The sequence below is a fragment of the Nyctereutes procyonoides genome, unplaced genomic scaffold (genome assembly GCF_905146905.1).
Source record: "Nyctereutes procyonoides isolate TBG_1078 unplaced genomic scaffold, NYPRO_anot_genome, whole genome shotgun sequence".
In the NCBI taxonomy this organism is placed as follows: domain Eukaryota; kingdom Metazoa; phylum Chordata; class Mammalia; order Carnivora; family Canidae; genus Nyctereutes; species Nyctereutes procyonoides.
The window spans coordinates 42,815,757-42,839,843 of record NW_026575052.1 but is presented as its reverse complement, the minus strand read 5'-3'; the positions used below and the strand labels follow the sequence as shown (position 1 = coordinate 42,839,843).

The 24,087-nt window shown below is 35.7% G+C and overlaps 2 protein-coding genes across 3 annotated transcripts in view; one reads left to right on the top strand and one right to left on the bottom strand.

The window, feature by feature from the left end:
* MTREX (Mtr4 exosome RNA helicase) overlaps window positions 1–23,465 on the top strand; it is a 98,684-nt gene extending 75,219 nt beyond the window's left edge. Inside the window, exons 21-27 of the mRNA XM_055332130.1 lie at window positions 828–1,016; window positions 5,770–5,933; window positions 10,458–10,563; window positions 13,318–13,374; window positions 14,578–14,740; window positions 21,754–21,858; window positions 23,188–23,465. Of these exons, the coding sequence (XP_055188105.1) occupies window positions 828–1,016; window positions 5,770–5,933; window positions 10,458–10,563; window positions 13,318–13,374; window positions 14,578–14,740; window positions 21,754–21,858; window positions 23,188–23,240 (837 nt within the window). The 3' untranslated portion in view covers window positions 23,241–23,465. The remainder of the gene's footprint in view (window positions 1–827; window positions 1,017–5,769; window positions 5,934–10,457; window positions 10,564–13,317; window positions 13,375–14,577; window positions 14,741–21,753; window positions 21,859–23,187) is intronic.
* Window positions 23,466–24,087, bottom strand: part of PLPP1 (phospholipid phosphatase 1) — a 92,357-nt gene continuing 91,735 nt past the window's right edge. For both annotated transcript variants that reach the window (XM_055332131.1, XM_055332132.1), the window contains exon 6: window positions 23,466–23,825. In XM_055332131.1, the coding sequence (XP_055188106.1) occupies window positions 23,694–23,825 (132 nt within the window). In that variant the 3' untranslated portion in view covers window positions 23,466–23,693. The remainder of the gene's footprint in view (window positions 23,826–24,087) is intronic.

Genomic DNA, 24,087 nt, shown 5'->3' with positions numbered 1-24,087 from the left:
AGGAATTGTCATTATTTAGTCAACAAACATTTGGATTAATACTTACTATGCAGCAAAGACTCTATACTAGAATTTGAGAAAACAAAGATAAAGGATGCTTTCGTTAGACTAGGAACAAGCTGTGGTCCATAGGCAGGCTTCCTGCTTTCAAGAATTCTCTTGACAATTTTACAGAATTTTTATGTGGATAACCGTTTGTGTGTGTGTGTGTGTGTGTGTGTGTGTGTGTGTGTTTTGAATCCCTAACTCACCAAATCATATTTTACCTTTAAGGCCTATTCAAGACCCTGAAAGTCTCCCGGAGGGAGGGTATCAGTCTACAATGAGCTGTCCCTTCTCTGAACTCCCATGCTCGTTATATTTAACAGTTAAATCATGTAAAAAAAAATTTTTATAGGAATCTGGACCCTTTAAACAATTTAATGTCTTTCAACTCAGTAATGACCCCCTAGAATTAGCCCCAAGGAAATAAGAAAATTGAAAACAATTTGCACTTGGGTTAACACAGGATTATTTATGACAGTAAAATGTTACAATGACCTGAATATTACAATATTACAAATATTGTGTTTATCAGTAAGTTGTGCCACATTCAGAGCTAAATACTAGAATTTTATGAATAAATTTAACACATTCCTAAATAAATCATAGTACAGCAATTAGAAGGAATTTTCAAAAACGAATGCAGTGAAAAAGTGTACTCCAATTTAAGTTCTTTTTTAAGTGCATATTTGTCTTTCTGCATAGAAGAACATAGAAGGAAGTATTTAGTCTTAACTAATCTTGTCTATAAAATGAAAAAATTAATTTTAAATTTTTTGTTTCAGGAAGTTCAGAAACGTTTTCCTGATGGTGTTCCTTTATTAGATCCTATTGATGATATGGGCATTCAGGATCAAGGACTGAAAAAAGTCATCCAGAAAGTAGAGGCTTTTGAGCATAGAATGTATTCTCATCCACTTCACAATGATCCAAATTTGGAAACTGTGTATACACTTTGTGAAAAAAAAGCACAGGTATGGCAGAAACTTACTTTTATCATAAAATTCTGTGTATTTCACTAAATAAATGAATGTGTTTTTTTATTTTCCTCCTTTCCTTTTGGTTTCATCAGTTAAGACAGGGAAATATCTACCTATCTTTTTTTTTCTTTTTTTTTTTTTTTTAGGAAACCATCATTTCTTATCAGCAAGACAAGATAAAGATCATTTTATTATAATTTGGTTTTTGACAGGTTTTCTTAATGTAATATAACTCGTGTAGCAAAATACTCACCTTTTAAAGCCTGTAATTCAGTGATTGTAGCATATTCACAGATAGCTACAACCATACCACTGTCCAATTCCAGACCATTTCCATCACCCCAGAAAGAAACCTCATGCCAGTTAGCAATCACTCTATATTTCCCCCATCTTCCAGACCCTGGCAACTACAAATCTACTTTCTGCCACTATGGATTTGCTTATTCTGGTGATTTCATATAAATAAAATCTTAAAATATGTGGCTTATTTTGTCTCCTGTCTCCACTTAGCATAATGTCTTCAAAGTTCATCTATGTTGTAGCATGAGTTAGTACTTTATTCCTTTTTATGGCTGAAAATTATTGCACTGTATGGTTATATACCACATTTTGTTTAATGATTCAACAATTAATAGACAGTTGGGGTTTTCCCACTTTTTGGCTATTATGAGTAATTCTGCTACCAGCATTTAGGTACAAGTTTTTGTGTGGATATAATTTCGTTTTTCATGGGTGGAATTGGGTTGATTGCTGGGTCATAGAGTAAATCTGTGTTTAACCTTTTGAGAAGCTGCCAACTTTTTCCAAAGTGGCTATACCACTTTACATTCTTACAGTGATTTATGAAAGTTATTTCTTCATATTCTCACCAAGGCTTGTTATTGTCTGTGTTTTTGATTATAGCCTTCCTAGTGGTATGAAGTCGTAATAGTTTAGCTTTTTAGGGTAATTAACTGTAGTCTCTAACCAGCAAAGCATACTTAGAGCCATTGTGAATAATGAATTTAAGAAAAGCTTTTCGAAATGAACATATGGCTTTACACTGTCCTCTTCAACTAGAATCTTTTGTACTATAGAAATGTTACTTCCTCCTTGAAACTTAAAGCTCCTTGCTATTCAGCTTTTTCATCTTTTATCGCATACCACTTTTACCACCTTTGTCTTCCTGTTTCACGAACTATTATTTTAGGCTCCTTAGAATCAGGCATTTCATTTTAGCTTACTTGTACTCTCCCATATCCCAAATGATCTCTTTATAAAATAGATAACTACTATTTATTGAACAAGCTTGTGATTGGAAACTTCTGGCTTAACAGAGTAATATGTTTAGTTCACAGTTTTACAGCAGTCTTTCTAGCTTTCTGTGAAATAATATAATGGGGCCCTGTGCCACATGGCACAATGAATATATAGTGTGCCATGCTCTGGTTTACCAGGAGGGTGCTTCTCAAGATGAGGAAATGGAGACATAAAAAGCTTTAGTAACGGCTACAAGGATCCTCACTTGAGATCCTGTCCTGTTCATTTCTCACTGAGACCATACTGTTAGCTCACTCCCTGCTTCCATTTACTGCTTATATTGCCACCAGAGAGTCATCCCGAACAGTTCCACAACATACACAGAAACCTGAGCTTAGATGAATGGTTACTGGAAAGTATCCACAGAGAAGGTGGTGTGAAATCACAGAGAATGGCATTATCTGAGCTTCTCAGACATAACTGAAAAAGGTATTGGTGTTTGGCTAAGGGACTAAACAAACTTGTTATGAAAACTCACTAGTACATGGAAAAAATGCTCTTGTACAGGTGCATTAAATGATAAAAATTGATGTGGACTATGATTGCAGTTTAGCACAAATAAAACATACACCAAAAAGACTAAATGGAAAATCTGGAGTGGTTTGTATATGAGCAATGAAATTATATTAGTGTTTTTTCCTTCTTTTTTTTTTTCCTCCCTAATTGTCTATAATGTGTTTATTAGAACATCTTATAATAATAAGAGAAAATTACAGAGTTAACAATTTGGGGGGGAAAGCAAGTCTTCTTTGGCCTAGTGACTGCAGGATAAATTTCACATCCCTTAGCCGTGCCTAAGAAGGCTTCAAAAATTTGATCCTTCAACTGTCACCAGTTTAAGTGCTCACCTTCTGACCAAGTTTTCCTGCTTCTAGGAATTGAGACTCCACGAAGTGAGGTAGTACAAGCAAGTTCTTGTAGCATTGTCTGAAAAAGCAAATGAATATAAAAATAACCTCAGTCTTATCAATAGGGAATTAGATGTATGACTTATACATATCCATATCATAGAAGACCATATGGACATTAAAAAAAAAAAAATGAGGTTGTGGCACCTGAATGGCTCAGTCACTTAAGCATGGGATCAAGACCTGCATTGGGCTCCCTGCTCCTTGGGGAGCCTGCTTCTCCCTCTCCTTCTGCTTGTTTCTTCACCTGCTTGTGCTCTTTCTCTGTCAAATAAATAAAATCAATTTTTTTTAAAAAAACTTTTTTAAATAAAATGTTTAGGAAAAAATCTAAAATACCATCATCTAATAGAAATATAATGTAAGCCACATATGTAATTTTAAATTCTAAAGTAACCACATTTTATAAAGTGGAAAGAAATGAAATTAAATTTTTTTTTTTAAGATTGTATTTGTTTATTCATGAGAGAAAGAGAGAGAGGCAGAGACATAGGCAGAGGGAGTAGAAGCAGGCTCCATGCAGGAGCCCGATGTGGGACTCCCATCCCAGAACTGCAGGATCATGCCCTGATTCGAAGGCGGACATTCAACCACTGAACCACTCAGGTGTCCTGAAATGAAATTAATTTTAGTAATATTTTTGTTTAACTCCATATATCCAAAATACATTTCAATAAAAATTATTGAGGGGAAAAAAGTCTTCAAGAATGTGCCCTCTACTACTAACCAGTAAATTTTATCTACCACTGAGTACTTAGCGCAGTCTTCTGCTCTCCTCATCCTCAATCAAGGAAACTTTAGAAAACTTTTTTTTTGCTAATAGACTTGATGAGTTATGCTAGGTAGCCGAGAGTTGTCTAGCATAGAAAGCGTTCTTATCCTTAATAGCATTAGGATGACACATTTGTTCATAGCAATATAAATAATCACTAAGAGATTAGATTCTGAAGGCTGACAGTGGTTTTGAATCCCATCTTTATTATTCACTAGCTCTGATCTTGACCAGTTTATTTAATAATCTCTCTTAGATTTTTATCTTGGTAAAATTCAGATTTAGTATTAGTTACCTACCTTACACAATTGCTATAAAAATTAAGTGAAATAAAGCACCAGAAATAGAGTACATAATTAGCTGTCAGTAAATACCATTATTAACGACTGTCGTTGCCTTTATCATTTCTGCTCCTCTGTGGAAGCTTAATAAATCATATGTAAAATCCCAGAGTCATTGAATTTCATCCTATGAATCCCTAAAAATTTTTTTTTATCAGTGTTTTTCTGAACGTCAAGCCTCAACTTTAGGAATTTAGTGTTTTCTTATTGTTGTACTATATATTCTTGTACCATTTGGAAGGTATGTAGTATTTACTGATGAGCTGAATTTTAAAATTCATCCATTCTGGAAGATGATCTAAAAATACATTTTCCTTTTTTTTTTTTTTTTTTACATTTTCCTTTTAGAGTGTAGAATAAAAACCTATTCTCTTGGCTAAAGCCATTTCCAGCTTCGGCAGTTTCATGATACAATAATTTTATTTTATTATAATGTGTGTGGTTTTTTTTGTTTTGTTTTGTTTTTACAGATTTTATTTATTTATTCCTGAGAGACACAGAGAGAGAGAGAGAGAAAGACAGGCAGAGACACAGGCAGAGGGAGAAGCAGGCTCCATGCAGGGAGCCTGACGTGGGACTCGATCCTGGGACTCCAGGATCACGCCCCAGGCCGAAGGCAGGTGCTAAACCACTGAACCACCCAGGGATCCCCTCATGATAGAATTAGAAGGCAAAGAGAAGAAATGCATTTCAGGACATCATGAGGGAAATATTGGTAGCCAAGAGATAAGATTCATGTACCCTTATCTTTCCTGTTCTTTAACTCTTACTCCCTAATTTCCTAAGGATGAAAACCTGGAACTGATAATGCTTTGGAAGTGATCAATTGCCAAATCTTGTGTGGGAGAACCTATCCTAATTTACCACTGACTTTTTTAACCTCCAGCAGGTTACCTCATCTAGCTGATGGCTATTCAACTCACACCTCTTTCTAGACCTTCCTTCCTCCTTGCTCCTCATTTAAGCCAGAACCATGCTCTGTTCCAACTTCTTAAACTTTTAACAACTCCTAAATCTCCCTGCTTTGCCTTAAATTTTTAAAATGGGTTTTATATTTCCATATATTTAACATTTTGCTAGTATTTAATACTACAAATATATCATTCCTCTTGTGTAATATCCTACAGAAGTAAGAAATTCCAGGTGAACCTGTAAGGTATCCTTATTAAATATCTTTGGGGGAGCCTGGGTGGCTCAGTTGGTTGAGCATCTGACTCTTAGTTTTTGCTCGGCTCATGGTCTCGGAGTTGTGGGATCGAGCCCCAAGTTGGGCTCTGCACTCACTGTGGAGTCTGCTTGAGATTCTCTCTCTGCCCCTTCCCCCACTCATATGCACATTTTCTCTCAGATAATTAAAACCTTTTATAAATATTTTTTATTTCATTATGTGAATCTCATTTTACGTTATTGAACTTTTTATACTTCAGATTGCAATAGATATTAAATCTGCAAAGCGAGAACTAAAGAAAGCAAGAACTGTCCTGCAAATGGATGAGCTCAAATGTCGCAAACGTGTTTTAAGAAGGTTGGGATTTGCTACTTCTTCTGATGTCATAGAGATGAAAGGACGAGTGGCTTGTGAGATAAGCAGGTAAAACCTGGTCTAGAAAACTGATTTTAAAATGAGAGACTGTTTCTATATGAAGGCTATAAATCTTTCGGAAAAAAAGAGCTATCTTAAAAATACAAAGTTTGTAAAATACCTTACATAGTAAATAGAGTTTTTGATAATGAAATTGAGAAACTAGAAAAAGAGAATTTTAAAAAAATCTCTTCCATTTCACTATTTAAGACCAATGCAATTAGCATTTTGATATATTTCCTTTTTATTTTAATGCATTGTGTATTTTTTACATATTTGTGATCTTCGTTTATACAAGATTTTGTATTCTTAATTCTTTTTCAGTTATGAACATTTTCCCACTTTAAACTTAGTCTGATAACCATTATCCTATATGTATAGGAGATGTTATTAAGAAGTCTTAGACTGAGGATCCCTGGGTGGCTCAGCGGTTTGGTGCCTGCCTTTGGCCCAGGGCGCGATCCTAGAGTCCTGGGATCGAGTCCCCCGTTGGGCTCCCAGCATGGAGCCTGCTTCTCCTTCTGCCTGTGTCTCTGCCTCTCTTTCTCTCTATGTCTATCATGAATTTAAAAAAAAAAAAAAAGTCTTGGGCTAAGGGAATTACAGCATAGCATTTTATAGGCCATAGCACAAAACTTGAATATAAGATACTATTTTGGTGATCTTTTGACATACTGCAAATAACCTTAAAACTAAATTAACCACAGCAGTCATTTCATTCTTGTGGTTTCTGTGGGTCAGAAATTCAGGAAGGGCCTATTGAATGGTTCTGGCTCAGGATCCCATTCCATTAGCTTGAAGAGAATTCTTGTTTTGTCCATAGTTAAAACCATTATTCTCATTTAGTTCATTAAAGATGTTTTTTGCAGCAGTTTCTTGTGTTTTTACCATGGCCCTATATTGGATGGGTTGGAGAATTATAGGCCTTGTATATGGTTTTAGACATTTCTAGGGAAGACTTATTCGTATTATACTTGTTGATTGTTTAGTTTGGATGTTAAGAACTCACGTCTAACGGGCCAGAAGGAAACAGTGTGGTAACCAGAACAATTCTTGGCTACCAAAAGGGGGCAGCAACTACCCAGCCCCAATTATTACAGAATAATGTGATAACAGATTTTTCAATTTAGAAAAGCCAAAATCCAGAATTTTAGGTGAAATCCCTTGGTTTTTTAATTGTTCACAAACTAATTCAGAATTTTTTTTTTTTTTTTTTAGTCACTGTGTGAACCAGATGTATCATTTGTTCAAGTTAGATTTGGTGTTTTGGCTTCTAGTTTTCCTTAAACCTGCTTCCTACTTTGTAATTAAAGAGTTGTAGGCATCATAAGGTTAATAATTTACCCAGGTCTAGATCTAAAGCTAGACCACAGCACTGGTTTACTAATTCAAATGCCAGAATTAATGTTACTGGAATTATTTCTTTGTGATATTACACAGTATTTAACAATCAACAAAGAAATCTTCTCTTAGGTATCTGTAGCTGGATTGAGTCTTGGGATAATAGTATTGATTTTATTCTAAAATAAGACTTTAGAAAGATAGAACAGTATCACATATGCAAGTATGTTAATTTTCCCCAGTATTTGCTTCTCCATCTGATCTCTTTCTTTCTAAATTAAGACCCAGCCACTAACAGCAAAAACTTGGGAGTCATCCTAGACTCCTCTCCCTTCTCTCTCTCTCTCTTTCATCTTCCTGAGTGTTTCCTCTACCTCTGTGCTGTTTTAACTCTTCGCACTAATATGCCTTCAGTATTTCTTGCCAGAGCACTGCAGAAGCTGTCATTTTTGGATCTCCTGTCTTGAGTATAACCTATACTTTATACTTTCTCAGTATTCTTTCCACAGTACAGATCCTATCATTTCATTCTTTTGGTAAAAGTCTTTCAGTTATTCCCTATTGCTTTTTTTTTCCCCTATTGCTTTTAGAATAAATTCCATAATTTAGTATGTTGTTGGCCTTTCCTTTCTAGCCACATCCCATACTGTTTCTTTAAACACTTAGCCTGACCTTTTCCTCACTCCCATTGCAAATCCTATTTCCTACACATTTTTTCCTAGATCTTATGAAACTTGCTGTGAATTTCTCCAGTCTTATTTTAAGCTCTTCAACTTGATATTTGCATAATTACCTGTATAACCTGTTAGATCACTCTCCTGTGATTATCTTTTTTTTTTTTTAAAGATTTATTTGTTTATTTATGATAGTCACACAGAGAGAGAGAGAGAGAAGAGAGGCAGAGACACAGGCAGAGGGAGAAGCAGGCTTCATGCCGGGAGCCCGATGTGGGACTCGATTCCAGGACTCCAGGATCGCGCCTGGGCCAAAGGCAGGCGCTAAACCGCTGAGCCACCCAGGGATACCCCATGTGATTATCTTTCTTGTCTGCCTCGCACCTTACTGATGTGTATATAGTAATATGTAATTCCTTGAAGTAGTCTTGCCTTACTTGTATTGTCCTCTTTGCTTTACTTAACTCTCATTTTACCATCAGCCCAAATTTAATTTTTTACTTTATTTTTGAGTAGCTAAAACTATAAAGATTGATAGGGGCACCTGGGTGGCTCGGCGGTTGAGCATCTCCTTTTGGCTCAGGTTGTGATCCTGGGGTCCTGGGATCGAGTCCCCATTGGCCTCCCTGCAAGGAGCCTGCTTCTCCCTCTGCCTGTGTCTCTGCCTGCCTTATGAATAAATAAATAAAATCTTAAAAAAAAAAAAAGATTGATGGTCATGACTTTTTTAGAAATGAAAAAATAAAGTTTGCTTGTGTTTGTTTTTTTTTTTAAATAGAAGTAACACCCTCACAATTACCAAATGGGTTTTTTTTTTTTCAAATGGTTTTTTTTAAACTCTTTTATAAATGTTGTGGAACCTTGATTATAGAAATCTAGAAACACTATATTTGTAGTCTTTTGTAGCTTCCACTGAACACAGTTGAGAATTCAGAATTTTTGTTTTCCACCCATGATGGCAAAGAGAAAACAGAGATATTTTGCAATTATTACACAAATCAGAAGACAACGTGATGATGATGAAATTAATCGTAAAAGCAAAATCTTAGATTGTAGGTAATTCTCAAACTCAAGAATCAGTGAGTGAATAATATATCTCTAAGGACAAAAGGAAAGTTTTAAGATTCTTATTCTTTTACTTTCCTTTCTGTTCAACAGGCAGGAGTTATGTAATGTTTTGTGCTAAACACTTGGCCCATCCCATTTTATAAGGACTTATTATAGTAGTCTTATCTTTTATGATTTGTTTGCTAAATTGTCATTGGTATGGTTTATAAGCGGTCAAATACAATTGTAAATACAAGGAAATTGGTAAGAAAAAGATGGGGAGATTTTTAAAAGTCTGTTGGGTAATACAAACCTGAATATGAAAATGTACAATTATAGAGCAAAAAGGATGGCCTTCCTCTTCATCAGGATTACAATTTGTGAAACTTTTTAAAGGTAGTAGGAATCAAAAAAAATGATAAGCTTATACTTTAAAAGAGATTGACTGATTGATTGATTGATTGATTGATGATTTTATTTATTTATTCATGAGAGCCAGGCAGAGGGAGAAGCAGGCTGCATGCAGGGAGCCTGATGCGGGACTCGATTCCGGGACTCCAGGATCATGTCCTGAGCCGAAGGCAGACACTCAACTGCTGAGCCACCCAGGCATCCCTAAAAGAGATAAATTTAAAATCTACAGTCAGTAGTATGTTTTGATAGTGTTAAGTGCAGGAGAAAAACAGAAGTAATGATAAGCTAGTATCGGGGCATCTGGGTGACTCAGTGATGGAGCATCTGACTTTGGCTCAGGTCATGATCCCAGGGTTCTGAGATCAAGTCCCACATCAGGTTCCCCATAGGGAGCCTGCTTCTCTCTCTGCCTATGTCTCTGCCTCTCTGTGTGTCTCTCATGAATAAATAAAACCTTTTTTAAAAATGATAAGCTAGTACCTATTGGAGATGTATTTGAAATTTGGGATTGAATTTACTTATATGGGTATAATCCAGATTCATGGATGACAGTTGATTACCAGCAATTAGTTGCATTTAAAGCCATTGACTTTAATTTTAATTTTTAATTTTTTAATGTTTTTTTATTTATTTATATTTATTTTATTTTAATTTTTAGTTTTAATTTTTAATTTTATTGATACATTGGAAAGTATAAGGCCTGCCATTTTCTTAAATAAATATTTGTTATTCCTCATTGATAACTTCTCATGGTCAAATAATAGATTTTATTTAAAAACTATGCATTTCAAGGTACCTAGGTGTCTCAGTCCATTAAGTATCTGCCTTCTGCTCAGGTCATGATCCTAGAGTCCTAGGATTGAGTCCCTCATCGGGCTTCCCTGCTCGGCAGGAGTCTACTTCTCCTCTAACCCTCCCTCCTTTTTTCCATTCTCTCTCTCAAATAAATAAAATCTTTTTTAAAAACTTTGTACATTTTAAGCATGTGTGTATACCTTTTGTATTTGTATATTATGACATTTGAAAATTGCTCTCTTTTTTTTTTGTGGTGGTCTAGTGCTGATGAACTCCTTCTAACTGAGATGATGTTTAATGGCCTTTTCAATGACCTGTCTGCAGAACAGGCAACGGCACTCCTGAGCTGCTTTGTGTTTCAAGAGAATGTGAGTTAATAGATTTTTAATGTACCTTATTAATTCACATATCTTGTAATTTAATTTTAATAATATGGATATTTTTAATTACAAAAATTTTTCATATTTACATATGGATAATGTTAATTAGAAATCACTATCCTTAATACAAATATAGTAAGAATGTATTAAATAATTAAATACATATTATCAGAAAGGAGAATGAAATAAGATTTTTTTGGTGGATAGTCATCATTAACCATATTCCAAGCTTTAAATTTGTTCTGTTACTCAATGCATTGTTTGAAGACCTGGTCTGATCAGATAGTCCTAGAAAGAAAAGGATGAATGAATGAAAATAAAATTAGGCAAAAGACTGAAAATAAAAGGGGATAGTGAGGTTAAATTAGTATCACTCCTCCCAGTAATGGAGAACAACCATGAAGCAACTGGTTCTCCAAGCAGCTAAAGTCTTACTTGGTCATAGGTGAGGTTTGAGGTAGAGGCTGTAGGATTCTCACTGCTGGTTTTGCAGTAATTTTTTTCATTAAAGTAGTCAATTCACTATCAGCAGCTCTTCAAAACATGAAGGGACGCCTGGGTGGCTCAGCGGTTGAGCATCTGTCTGCCTTTGGCTCAGGTCATGATCTCCAAGTCCTGAGATTGAGCCCCATATCAGGCTCCCAGCTCAGCAGGGAGTCTACTTCTCCCACTCCCCCTTCTTCTGCTCTCTCTATCTCAAATGAATAAATAAAAATCTTTTAAAAATATTTGTCAAATTCTCTTTGAAAAGCCCTAAGATTTGAAGATGATTTGGGAATTGGTGCTCTTCTGCCTGTGTCTTATAGCTAATTTCTTTTTTTTTTTTTATGTGGCACTATAAAATTTCTATTTTCTGAGAGCCCAAGTATGTTACTTCTTCAAAGAAGTGTGTTTAACCAAACCATAATTCTGAAATTTGTGGGCAAGATGTCACTATATGTGGTTAATTAAGATTTGTTCAGTGAAACCACACTGTGTTATATGTATCATCAATTCTTATGGTGGTGCCTTTCAACATCAAGATGGAAAATTATACTAAAAGTGACATGGAATTTTGTTGATACTTTTTAAAGAATGTTTTCTAGCCAGATGGAAAGGTTAAACATAGTAAGGTACTTGGTATAAATATGAAAAAGTCTGCTTAATATATTAACTTCTTTTTAGAAATGTTTTCTTCCTAAAACTGTGTCCTTGCATTTTTTATATCATTAAAAGCAATTTAAAGATGATGATCTTTAGAGTATAAATGTCAACTAACTACAAATATTTCTTTAAAATCCATGTGTGCAATGCCCAGATCTGGGCACCAGAGATACAGCAGAAATTTTTTGCCTTCCTGATATTTATATGCTAGTAGATGAAGGTAAACAATAAAGAAATAAAGTACACACAGATTTTTGTCAAATGGTGAAGAAGGTTTTGGAGGAAAGTGAATCAGAAGGAGACAGATTGAAATCATTGGGATAGGGTTACTATTTTAAATAAAGTGATTAGTAAAGGCCTCATCAAGAGAGTGAAATTTGAATTGAGACTTAACAGAGAGATGAAGGAACAAACTGTAAACACTCCTGGTGGCAAAGGATTGGTGAAATCACACTTAGCTTGCTTATGTCAGGACCAGTGGCTTCTGTTTACATTGACGAGCCTAGGGAAGTGGTCAGTAACCGTTAACTGAATGGACACAAAATCTAAGATGTTTAAATAGTCTTGAGTTCACAAACTGAGAAATTGAGTTAATTGTGTCCATTTTGTTTTGTTTTTTTTCATCATGCATCATGGTTTTTTGTTTTGTTTTTTGGGGACAGGAATAATACAGAACCTAAGTCATTATTTTATTACATAATATACATATAATAGGTAAAACAAAACCAGTCCTGTCTAAATACTGATGCTTAAAATAAAGACATAACGGTTGCAGCTAACCTATAATATCTTTTTAAGAAGTTTTACCTATAATTTAAATCCTGTCTCACACATGCATACAATCTTGTAATAATTTTATTTTTGTGTAAGGCTACTTTTGTCAGACTTTGTTCACAAATACTGTCTTTAGTCACAATAGAATGGGTTTTGAGAATCTGACCTTTTATTTCTTTTTGACAGAGTAGGAGACCAACACATAAAATTCAAGCCACTTATCTACGTTTATTTGCCGAGTTAGTATAGTAGTACCTGAAACTCCTATTATTCTGAGAACTGACAAATCTTTTACTAGTGGGAAGGTGATATTAAGAACACTAACTCAGGTTAAACTTTTAAGTTTCTCCTACTTTGTTAGAGACGTGGAAATATCTGGGTAAAATAAAAATTGATGGTACTACTTTTAATGTTCTTATGCCAAATTTTTAGTTTCCACAGAGTGAGAGAGTTGCCTTGGAACCAAAATTATTTCAAAGTCAAACTGTAATAAAATAGTTTATAATAATTTTGATGTAACTAAACTACTATGGATGTTTATAATATTTGTTCTCCCTACAGTCCATATGTGGCCACAGAAAATAACTGGTAAATTGTAAATTTAGCTATGTAATATTTTCCTCTGAAATGTAATAATATAATTTAGGATAAAAGGAGCGGTAATTTCATTTATATCAATTAAGGTCATTAAAAACTGTAAATGCTAATAACTAAGGTCTTATAATTTGACAGTGATGGATATCATGAAAGCTTTGTTTTCTTTGTTGCAGCAGAAAGTATATACTGCTTTTAAAACTTAGGTTTTTATATCCTTTTCTTTCATAGTCTAGTGAGATGCCCAAATTAACAGAGCAGTTAGCAGGACCACTTCGTCAAATGCAGGTAGGAATATTTTGAAATGCATATTTTATGAATAGTATATGTAAAATGAATATTTTTAACAGTCTTATCCTAGTGTTTATTATTCCTCAGAGACCACTTCCTTCAAGATTAAATGTTACTTGATGTTAGTCTTGTCATTTATTAATTTTTTTTAGTCTTGTCATTTATTTTATGTAGGTAACATCATTTGTGCTTTTTTTTACTTTAATAATTAAACATTCTCCCCCACCAGTGTGATAAATTGTATTGAATTATTGAGTACAGAGTTAACACCTACATAATGTCGATAGACAATATTCATAACTCAGTGCCTGCGTTGTTTTCTTTGGTATTAAGAATGGCGTGTTGATGAACTAGGATTAGTTAGCTTAATTCTTTGTATGTTTTTTCCATTCTTGTTTACAATAAGGTTTTAAAATGTTTTATTCTAAGAAATTAATTATTCCTGGGTCCTCAAAGCCCCAGTAGTTTATAATAATGAATTTGTGTGTTTTATGATTTTCTTAAGATGAACTGATTTTATCTGTTTTCAACATTAGAACGACAGGGAAAGATGAACTATATGACACTGCAAGAGAAGAAAAGTGAATCATAAAAAGAGCCTTTTCAGTGGAACATTTAATATTCCTTATTACTAAGAAATTTAAACTTTCAGAACCGGGGGAATTTACAAAGGACTAGGTGGTTTTGACCTTTTATGTTACCAAGGAGAAAAGAGTGAATCTGAATATATCATTGTGAGGGAAAAAATAAGATATCTATTTCTTAAAGCATTATTGGGGAAAAATATTATTTTGCCATAGGATTTGTGGTTTTCTAAATCTGTTTTGTTACTGACATCTTTGGGGTTTTTTGGTTGTTGTTAATGAAATACTTAGAGATTAGTTAAATGCTATTCTTAAATGATTTTAATGAAGAGTTTCTATTTTTTTATATAGAAAACGTTTAACTGGATGAAAATCATGCTTTTGATAAATTTTTCTTAATTACTTCATTGTAATTGGGGAAACATTACAGTTGGGGAAACAACTACAGTGGAAGGGCCACTGTCACGACTTAGAAGCACAGAATATCCAAGCTGTGGACATTTAGGAAGAAAAAGGGACCTTGTGGAATTTTGGCTCTGGGAACCTAAAGAAAACAAGTACATGGGAGATTATAAGTAAGAAGTAAGAAATGTAAAGTAATCTTCTGTTTTCAAAGGAATGTGCTAAAAGAATTGCAAAAGTTTCAGCAGAAGCCAAACTGGAAATTGATGAGGAAACTTACCTAAACTCATTCAAACCTCACTTAATGGATGTAGTATATACCTGGGCAACGGGCGCTACATTTGCCCATATCTGCAAAATGACAGATGTCTTCGAAGGTATGTTTAAATTTTCTCTCTCTCTCTCTCTCTCTCTCTCTCTCTCTCTCTCTATATATATATATATATATATATATATATATATACACACACATACACTTTCCTTTCTGATACAAAAATATACTTAGGATGGCATTGTTTTAGCTAAACAAGAATAATACATTATTTGTAGTTTTTGGTAATAAATTGGAATGGTAATGTCATCACAGATGATCCTAGTAAGTTACGTTTGTGTCAGTTTTTTTAATCTCTTGGCAGTTATCTAAAGGCTTACTATATTAATTCCACTAAAAGACAGCAGAGCTGAAAATGCTGTCCATCACTGCATTTCTAATAACAGACTTGGCTTCAGTGAGATTAAGCATGAATCAATTAGCAGAATTTTAAAAGACTGAAGAATAATTGTTACTCAACTGAAGAGAAATTTTAAATGAAAAAAGAAAGGCAGAGGGAATATAAAAGAAATAATCATTATAAAAAGCAAAAAAAAAAAACCCACAATATCTAAAGAAGACCATTTTTTAAATGTTTTATTTATTTCAAAATGATTGGCTTATATAGAAATTTATAATGGTGAATGATATTTACCAAATTGGATATTTACATTGAACTCTTTAAAAATTAAATGAGTTTGGGTTTCATAGAGATTATTATAAGAATATTTAAAATGCTGTTATTTGTAGCTGAATTTTAAGAAAAATTCTATTTTTGACACATCAATATTACATGTTTTTCAACTGATAGTATTAAAGACTAAGAGATTACTGAATTTATGAATCATGGGTTTTTATGATGCATAGGTCAAACATATCTGCAATAGAATATTAAAATGTTCAACTATGACATTGAACTTCATGGGATTTAAGGTTTATTAAGTGACTGCTGTGTGCCAGGCACTGTGCAATAAGCACTTTATATAATTTAGATGTAATCACCAAAATGGCAGCTTAGGGTAGATACTATTTCTTTTTTTTCTTTTCTTTTCTTTTTTTTAAGATTTTATTTATTTATTCATGAGAGACACAGAGAGAGAGGCAGAGACACAGGCAGAGGGAGAAGCAGGCTCCATGCAGGGAGCCCGACGTGGGACTCGATCCGGGTCTCCAGGATCATGACCTGGGCCGAAGGCAGCGCTAAACCGCTGAGCCACCCAGGCTGCCCGTAGATACTATTTCTACTTTGCACAAGGAAGCTGAGTTTTTAAAAAGTAAATAATTTGCCCAAGGTGATGGAGGTGTGGAATATGATGGCACTATGATTTGAGCCCCGGCCTCTGTGATTACAAGTCACATAATAGTTGATAACTTTAAGCACCATATAATGCTTTATCCTTTAATTTTGGATCACCTAGAGACTTCTCAAATGCTAACCTAGATTGTACCATCTCCATCCACTGACAGTTCATGCTTGTAGGAGTGGCAAGATGGTCTGTAGTAGTTCATGGTGAAGAGCAATAGCTGAGGATATGAGAAGAGGGAAGCACGACATTTGGCTTACTTGTATACACTGTCTTTGCCTGTAGGAACCTACATACATATATAACAGCTTGTGTGTTGTGAAGGTGCAAAGGCAGTCAGTCATACATACAGCACCCCCACTCTTCAGTCTGGCATCTTTTTGGAACATAAGGATGAAACTAATGACTGTTCTTGCCTAAATAATTCTAAGACTTGTTAATAGCTCATATTTATAGAATATCTGCTTCTTTGAGAAGTCAGACACAATGACATAAGAATGGTTCATAGTGGAGAATAGTTTGAAGAAAAATCAAGAAGCAACAGACCTGCATATTTAGGGAGGCCTATAAAATTATCTTTGTGGACTGTTTTTTCTTTTCTTTGTACTTAAATGGAAGAGTTTTCACAGTATGGAGAAAGAGATCTGAAACTGCTAATATTGAAGAGAGTTTGTAGTTATCCAGAACGTACTGGCATTCCTGAAATCGATTTCCCCCCCTTTCAGTTCCTTGGGGCTATTTCTATATCACATTTTGCGTGAGGAGTCAAAGTTGGAAAATCTTACAAATTCAGTTTGTAACTATAATTTGAAGTTGAGGATACCATCAGCGTAATCTTCCATGGTTTTCTGGTCTGGGTGCCATTATATTAGCTACACTTTTTCTAAAATTGGGATGGACTATATATTAACTCTTAAAACATAAACAGCAAAAAAATAACTAAGAACCTTGATTTATATAGGAGAGTGTTTCCTTTTTCCATCATACTATGTGCCTCTCCCATTTTTTACCATGCTATTATTGAGTTCTTCTATTTCAGAATAGCCATTCTCTCCTCATCTTGTTGCTGTACATGCTTTATATAATTGGAAAAATACTGTAATCAAAGGTCTAGCCCATAGTACATTGTGTCTTTACTTTTATGGGCAGAAAATGATTGCATTGGAACTTTAAAATGCCCTTCACTCAAACCATATTTGTTTCCAGTTAGATTATAAATTTTCTTTTTGTGAAAATAAGTGATCATTTCATGTCATGAGCTCCAGAAGTAGTTTTAAGTATTTTTCAAACATTAACTGGCACAGTATGTTTAAGGGGATGCCTACTGCAAGAGAGGAGCTAATATTGTGATTCAGTTGAAGAATTTTGAAGACTTCATACAAGTAATTATCTCCTCTGTTATCACCCTGGAAAAAAATGATAAAAATGTGGCTGCTGCTTATTTCTGTCAAACTAAGTTGGAAGAACAATTTAAAACAGTACTTGTAGAGGTTCAAACCTATGGTTTCAGTCTAAATCATAGAGTAGAGCCACTGTAAGCTTTCAGGGGCCATTAAATTTTATTTCTATCTCTATAGAAACAATATTGTACTCTTGACTACATATGAAGGACTTGCTTTTCACTTAACTTTGTCACAGGAGCTCTCCTAATGACATGTGCTATCACTTGAAACTTTACCATGTAGTGCATTCCCACATGGTGCTTCGAGTAAATGCTCTTCTCAAACACCTTTCAGCTGGCATAGTTTTACCCTTCCCTTAGGCTACCTCAGCCTCGTAAGGGATTTTTCCAGTGGATTTGTTCTTAGAAATACTTTTGCTAATAATAGTAGAGTAACCATTTATTAACATGTATCATTTCTCTTCCACTCTTGACAACATTTTAGTACTAAATTATGTAGAAATTAGTACTTGATACTTACGCATTTGATGAATAATACTGAGACCCTAGTGGGGATCAGGGACTAGGTGCATCATGAACAGCAGTCTCTGCCCTCCAGAAAGGGTTTAGCCTGAGCTGGAATCAAGTGGTAAATAGTTGCAGGAAAATACATTTGAGATCCTGACCTCAGGTCAGACTCATTAAAAACACCTAGATGTTAAAATTTAACTTTATTAAGTGAGATTCGAGACATGAACTATGGAGGACCACTTTGTAGAATGCCAGAAAGCTGGAGGTAGAAACACTGTTCAGAGAAAGGTGTTGCTTTCCATCCTCAATGAAAATTATACTGTCCTGTTCAAGCACCAGATGAATCTGATGATTGCATGTGTGCCCGAATGTCCATCAGTGGGTGAATAAATTGTGGTGTGTCAGTGTAATGTAGTATTTAGCTATAGGAGGAATGAAATACTGATTAATGCTAAAATGTAGATGAACTTTGGACACACAGGTTCTGAGTTAAAATAAAGGCAGACCCAGAGGCAACCTTATTGTAGGATTCCACTTACATGAAATGTCTGGGATAGACAAACCCATAAAGACGAAGTAAATTAAGTAGTTGTCATGGGCCAGGGGCTAGTGTAGGAAGCGAAATTGAATTCTGACTAATCACTACCTTTTGTGTGTGTGTGTGACAAAATACACATAATTATATAATTCACCATTTTATTTTTATTTTTTAAAGATTTTATTCATTTATTCATGAGAGACACAGAGAGAGAGGCAGAGACACAGGCAGAGGGAGAAGCAGACTCCACACAGGGAGCCTGATGCGGGACTCGATCCCGGGTCTCCAGGATCAGTCCCTGGGCTGAAGGTGGCGCTAAACCGGCCACCCGGGCTGCCCTAATTCACCATTTTAAATGTGCAATTCAGTGTCATTGATCTTTTTTAACCTCAGATTTACATCACCATTCTGGAAAAATTCACATTGAGATATAATTCACAGACCATAAAATCCACCCTTTTTAATTAGGTGTACTATTCAGTGGTTTTTAGTGTATTCAGAGTTGTACAACAATAATCACTATTTAATTTTGTAATATTCTTATCACCCACAAAGAAGTCACTCCTAACTGCTAATACAGTCCCTCACTTAGTAAATGGCACAGCTGAACTGTAATCCCTGGTCTTTCTACTTTAAGAGACAGTGAACATGGCATGTCAGGCGTCTACTGTAGCTCTGCCCCCTACTTTGTGTAGGTGATCACTTGTGCATCATTGGAAAGGGGAGAAATCATTAGGCCTGTCTTCTTTATCTAGAAACTCATGTACCTTATGCTTTCCATTCCAGAGGATGGCCCCTTCCCCCATTGCTCTGAATCTCAGAGCCTTGCTCCATTCTTTTCTGCACCCTTTTCAATATTGCCGTATTAGGATATAAATATGCTTATAGTTTTCATACACACCTTTTTCAGCTACCAACGTAATGTAGTGGTTAAGAGCAATAGGTATTTTGTTGTCCTCATCCTAAGGAATAAGAATTCCTTTTATAGCCAGGCTCAGAAAGAGTAATTGAGAATAGACAGACCCTCTTTAGTTCTTACCCATTTCCATCTTGATTCACAGTAGTTTGCTGAAATTACTATAAGACACCAGTGACTTTCTGATTGCCAAATTCACAAAACGGACTCCTTTATTTGACTGCATCCTACTTGCCAATTTTTACTGCCTATTACCTCTAGAAACTCATTAATGTAAATTCTTTGGCACTGCCTGGCAATGAAAATTTTTACAGAAATGAAGAGCTTTAGAGTAAGGCCTAAAAATCTTATAAAATATTAGAAGACCAAAAAATATATATATATATTAGAGGACCTGGGTACCTCCGTCAGTTAAGCAGCTGACTCATGGTTTTGGCTAAGGTTATGATTTCGGGGGCCTGGCATCAAGCCCTGTGTCGGGTTCTGTGCTCCTCGGGAAGTCTGCTTGAGGATTCTCTCCCTTTCCTTCTCCTTTGCCCTTCCCTCCACTTGCACATATGTGCATTCTCGCTCTCTCAAATAATCTTTTTTAAAAACAAAAGATTTAGAATTTTCTGGTTTTTAATGTATAAACTAAATCTAATTATAAGTTGAACTATGTAGGGGCACCTGGGTGGCTCAGTGGTTGTGTCTGCCTTTGGCTCAGGTAGTGATCTGGGGGTCCTGAGATCGAGTCCTACATTGAACTCCCTGCACGGAGCCTGCTTCCTCCTCTGCCCATGTCTCTGCCTCTCTCTCTGTGTCTTTCGCGAATAAATAAAATGTTAAAATATATAAAGGAATACACATTTATTAAAGAAAATTTCCTAGAAATTATATTTATTTCTGCAAGGTACTATAATACAGTTTTTATGCTTGGGCTCTAAAATCTTTGGTCTGGATTCAAATCCTGATTTCCATCCTTTACTCCTCACTCTGACCATGGTCAAGTTATGTATGCAACTTCCCTTTCTTCTTTTCCCTCTTTGTAAAATGAGGATAATGACAGTACATGTCAAATTGTAGATGTCAAATGAGAAGTTTTACATGAAATATATATTACAGACCTACCACAAAACAAGCACTCAGAAAATGTTGAACATCATCCTTCTTTCCTGAAACACATGCAGCCTCATTGCTTTCCTTGATGCCTAAGTGTCATTATGAACATCAGTAACTTTACTCTCCTGTAATACAATAAAGTCCTCAGGGTTATTATAAGATGTGTATGTATGTGATTGTTCAGATTTTACAGAATTTATGTCTCTGTTCTGGTTGCCATTTCGCTATTACTCTATCTAATAAAGACCCTTGCTAAGGTCCTAAATAATTTTGACAGAGTTGTGTTGTGGAAATAGGCTGTACTTGAGGGCTGGAGTTTTCTCCCAGAACTCTATGAACCTTTTAATGAGAGGACAACCAAAAAAAAAAAAAAACACTATGGACTTTGAATATTTTGGCTAAAGGGCTATATCATGACTTTGTAGTCCTTCAGAGTTTTGCTTGGGAACAAAATTTGTACATTTATCTCAAGTGACATGAAATGAGGGCAGGCAGACTGTTTAAATAGTATTTATTATTATTGTGTTTCTTAGAAATGAGAATGGATGGAGTAAGGGCCTAGATCCCAGAGCTAATACCTCAGTGGCAGAATGTGGGCTAGAACCTGGGTCTCCCCTCTAGTCTTTTTTCCCTCTAATTCCTGGTGCCCCCAGCCTACTCTTGTGAACCCAATCGAAAGTAGGTGAACATTCTATCTGTAGGAGATGGAAGGGTATTGTCCCCGTTTGTCTTTTAAGGTAACTTGTGTGTTGGTGATCTTCAGTACCAGTGTCCTCTCACAAACCTCCCCTAACATGAAATAGCACCGTCGTGTTCTCATTGCTCTGGCCCATAGGTGGGTTCTGCAGCCAGGAATGTTGTCCTTTGGGGTGTGGGCCCTTGTGCGGTATTATCTTTGGCTTTTGAATAGTCGCACCAGGAGAGAAGGTACTCTGCGTGAGCACTTGTTGCTGGATTATGCTGATTCTGTTGGGCAAATTGCTTTTATTTTTTCCTTTATCAAAGCTCAAGTTACATTCTCCTTTCTGAGTTAACTCTCCCCACTGTTAGTAAAAGATAACTTGAGGGGCACACATTATAATAAATCCAGGACTCTCTACCATTAGGCATGGAAAATTCAACTTTTTGCCTTTGTATTCTTCATAGTGCCTTTCAGGCAGCCAGTCAAGTCAGCTGCCTCATTTACTGCATGGGAAGTCCCTCAGAGTACTACTAGCTAATCATCCCATGTTCTCCTAGGTTTGCCTCTTAACAAAAGTTCTACTGTCCTGGTTATCTCCATTTTATAAATGATTTGTTTTCTTTACAGGCAGCATAATTCGTTGTATGAGGCGCCTAGAAGAACTGCTTCGACAGATGTGTCAAGCAGCAAAAGCCATTGGAAACACTGAGCTGGAAAACAAATTTGCAGAAGGTCAGTATCCTGTATGTAAGCTCTGTTCCTGTTAATTAAGGCAGATCTTTTGAGCCTTGAGTTCTTGGCCATTATGTAGGAAGAGATTTTTCAGATCCTCTTCCCTAGAATGCCATGGAGGGCCATCTAGTAGTATTTAAACAGAATTTCTGAGTGTCTCTGGGAAAAAGTTTTGAGATTTTATACATAAGCATTTGTAAGTATTTATTGTGCACTATTTGCAGGCATGGTTTTAAGCACCAGCAGATAACAGCAGTGAACAAAAAAAAAACACAAATCCCTGCCTTTGTGGAGCTTAGCGTGGGGAGACATACAATAAACAAGTCAACAATTAAAATACTTCAGGTGGTAATAAGTCTACAGGAAAAGAAAGGACGAGACAATAGGAATTGAGGGATAGACCTAGGGCCTCCACTCAGAAGATGGTATTAAGGTCCCTCATGTATGCCTGAGAAGCATAAGCAACAGCAAGAGGCCAGTGTGGCTAGAGCCGAGTGAAGAGTGAGTAGAGTAGTAGGAAGGAAAAAAGAGATGATCATGTTAGCCCCCAGCCCCGGCTTCTTCTTGAAGTGATTGGAGGTTTTGACCACAGGAGTGATGTGCTCTGGTTTGGGTGTCATAAGGCAATTCTTGCTGTTGCATTGTAGAGTAGCCTGTAGATAGCAAGGTAGAAGTGGGAAGACCAGGAAAAAAAAAAAAAAAAAAAACAGGATAGCCAGTCCAAGGTGGTAGCAATGGAAGTGGGCAGGAGGGAGTATGTAACATGCTTACAGTTTGTTCTGTCTCAATATTTGCTGTTGTAACTCAGCCCTTTTTCTTGTTAAAGAACAGCAGCCACCTTTTGGCTCTGAGTGAGTTGCTCTTATAGTCACAACCCCTACCTAATGGTTTCTGCTGGTTAAGTGTCCTAAGAAGAGGTGTGCAAAAAAGTTTAGGTTTGTCCTGCCTCAGTTCAGAAAGAGTTTTACATAGTAAGTGAAAATACAGGGTCTCCTATGTACGCTGAAAATTCATACTTTTGGGTCAACTGAATGACTTCTTTTGATGGTTTAGTCCTTTCCTCAGGAGTGTGTGCATAGCCTGAGACACCGGCACGCCCCCCTGCACACACACACACACACACACAGACACAGGCTACTTCAGGGTCTAGAGTCACAAGAGCAGGAGTCTGGTTTCTAAGTTTCCCTGCTCTCAGAGGTGGCTGTGACGTCCTGTGTCTTAGACCAATAGGGTTTGGTATCATCAGGATTGTTGTATTAAAACCTGACCGGAGGGTAATTATGGTCTTTGTGGTCTTGGAAGTTTAAACCATATTTTCTTTTCTCTTAGGAATCACCAAAATCAAGAGAGATATTGTGTTTGCTGCCAGCCTCTACTTATAAAAAGTCAGATAAACGAATGTGGGATTTTAAATTTTATACCACCTGATCACAGTTGACTAGAAATGCTTTTACAGAAGTGTTGATTTGGTTCTCCCATCTCAAGGCAGTTGTACTCAACCATTTCAGTATGTATTATATTTAAATCAGGCATCATACTACGCATTATTACATACACATTTGTACATAAGCATTACATTTTTTTAATAAAAAATGTACAGGTGGGCATTGTTTTAGTGAAAGGCTTGAAACTTTTTTTAATGAACTTTGAGCTATTAGATAACCATTGTTAAATGTGACTATATACACACAGGTAAAGTGGGCATCCAAGAAGTATAGCAGCAGCGGTCCCTTAAAGGCTTGTACACCAAGAAGAAAACTCATCCTCTTGGCCTTCTGGTTGCAATCATTTTCCTTTAGAAAGCGGGCCAGCTTTATCTGGGCACTCTGCTACCTTCAGGGTTGGTGATTGTTCCTAAAGTGATTCCCTGTCGTTGGTGTTTCATGCAGAGTTGTATGAGAGTCTTCCTCTTTCCTTTCTTTAAAAGGAGAATTTCTCTCCTTGAAGAAATCAGATACATACACCACCTATAGAGAACAAGTTATACTTAGAACGGGACAGAAGTATTTAATGATGTAATTTAATTTTAAGAACCATATACAAGCAGTTTGTGAAAATAAATACAAACATTACAGGGTACAGAGAAAGGGTACAAAAAAATAAGTGACTAAAAGGAAGTTTTATTAAAACAGACTTTCTAAATTGAGAGTTGCTTAGGTCTTGAGTAAAACAGGTTTAACTGTATTAAACTCAAGTTATTCTGCAATTCATACCCAAAACACTACACAG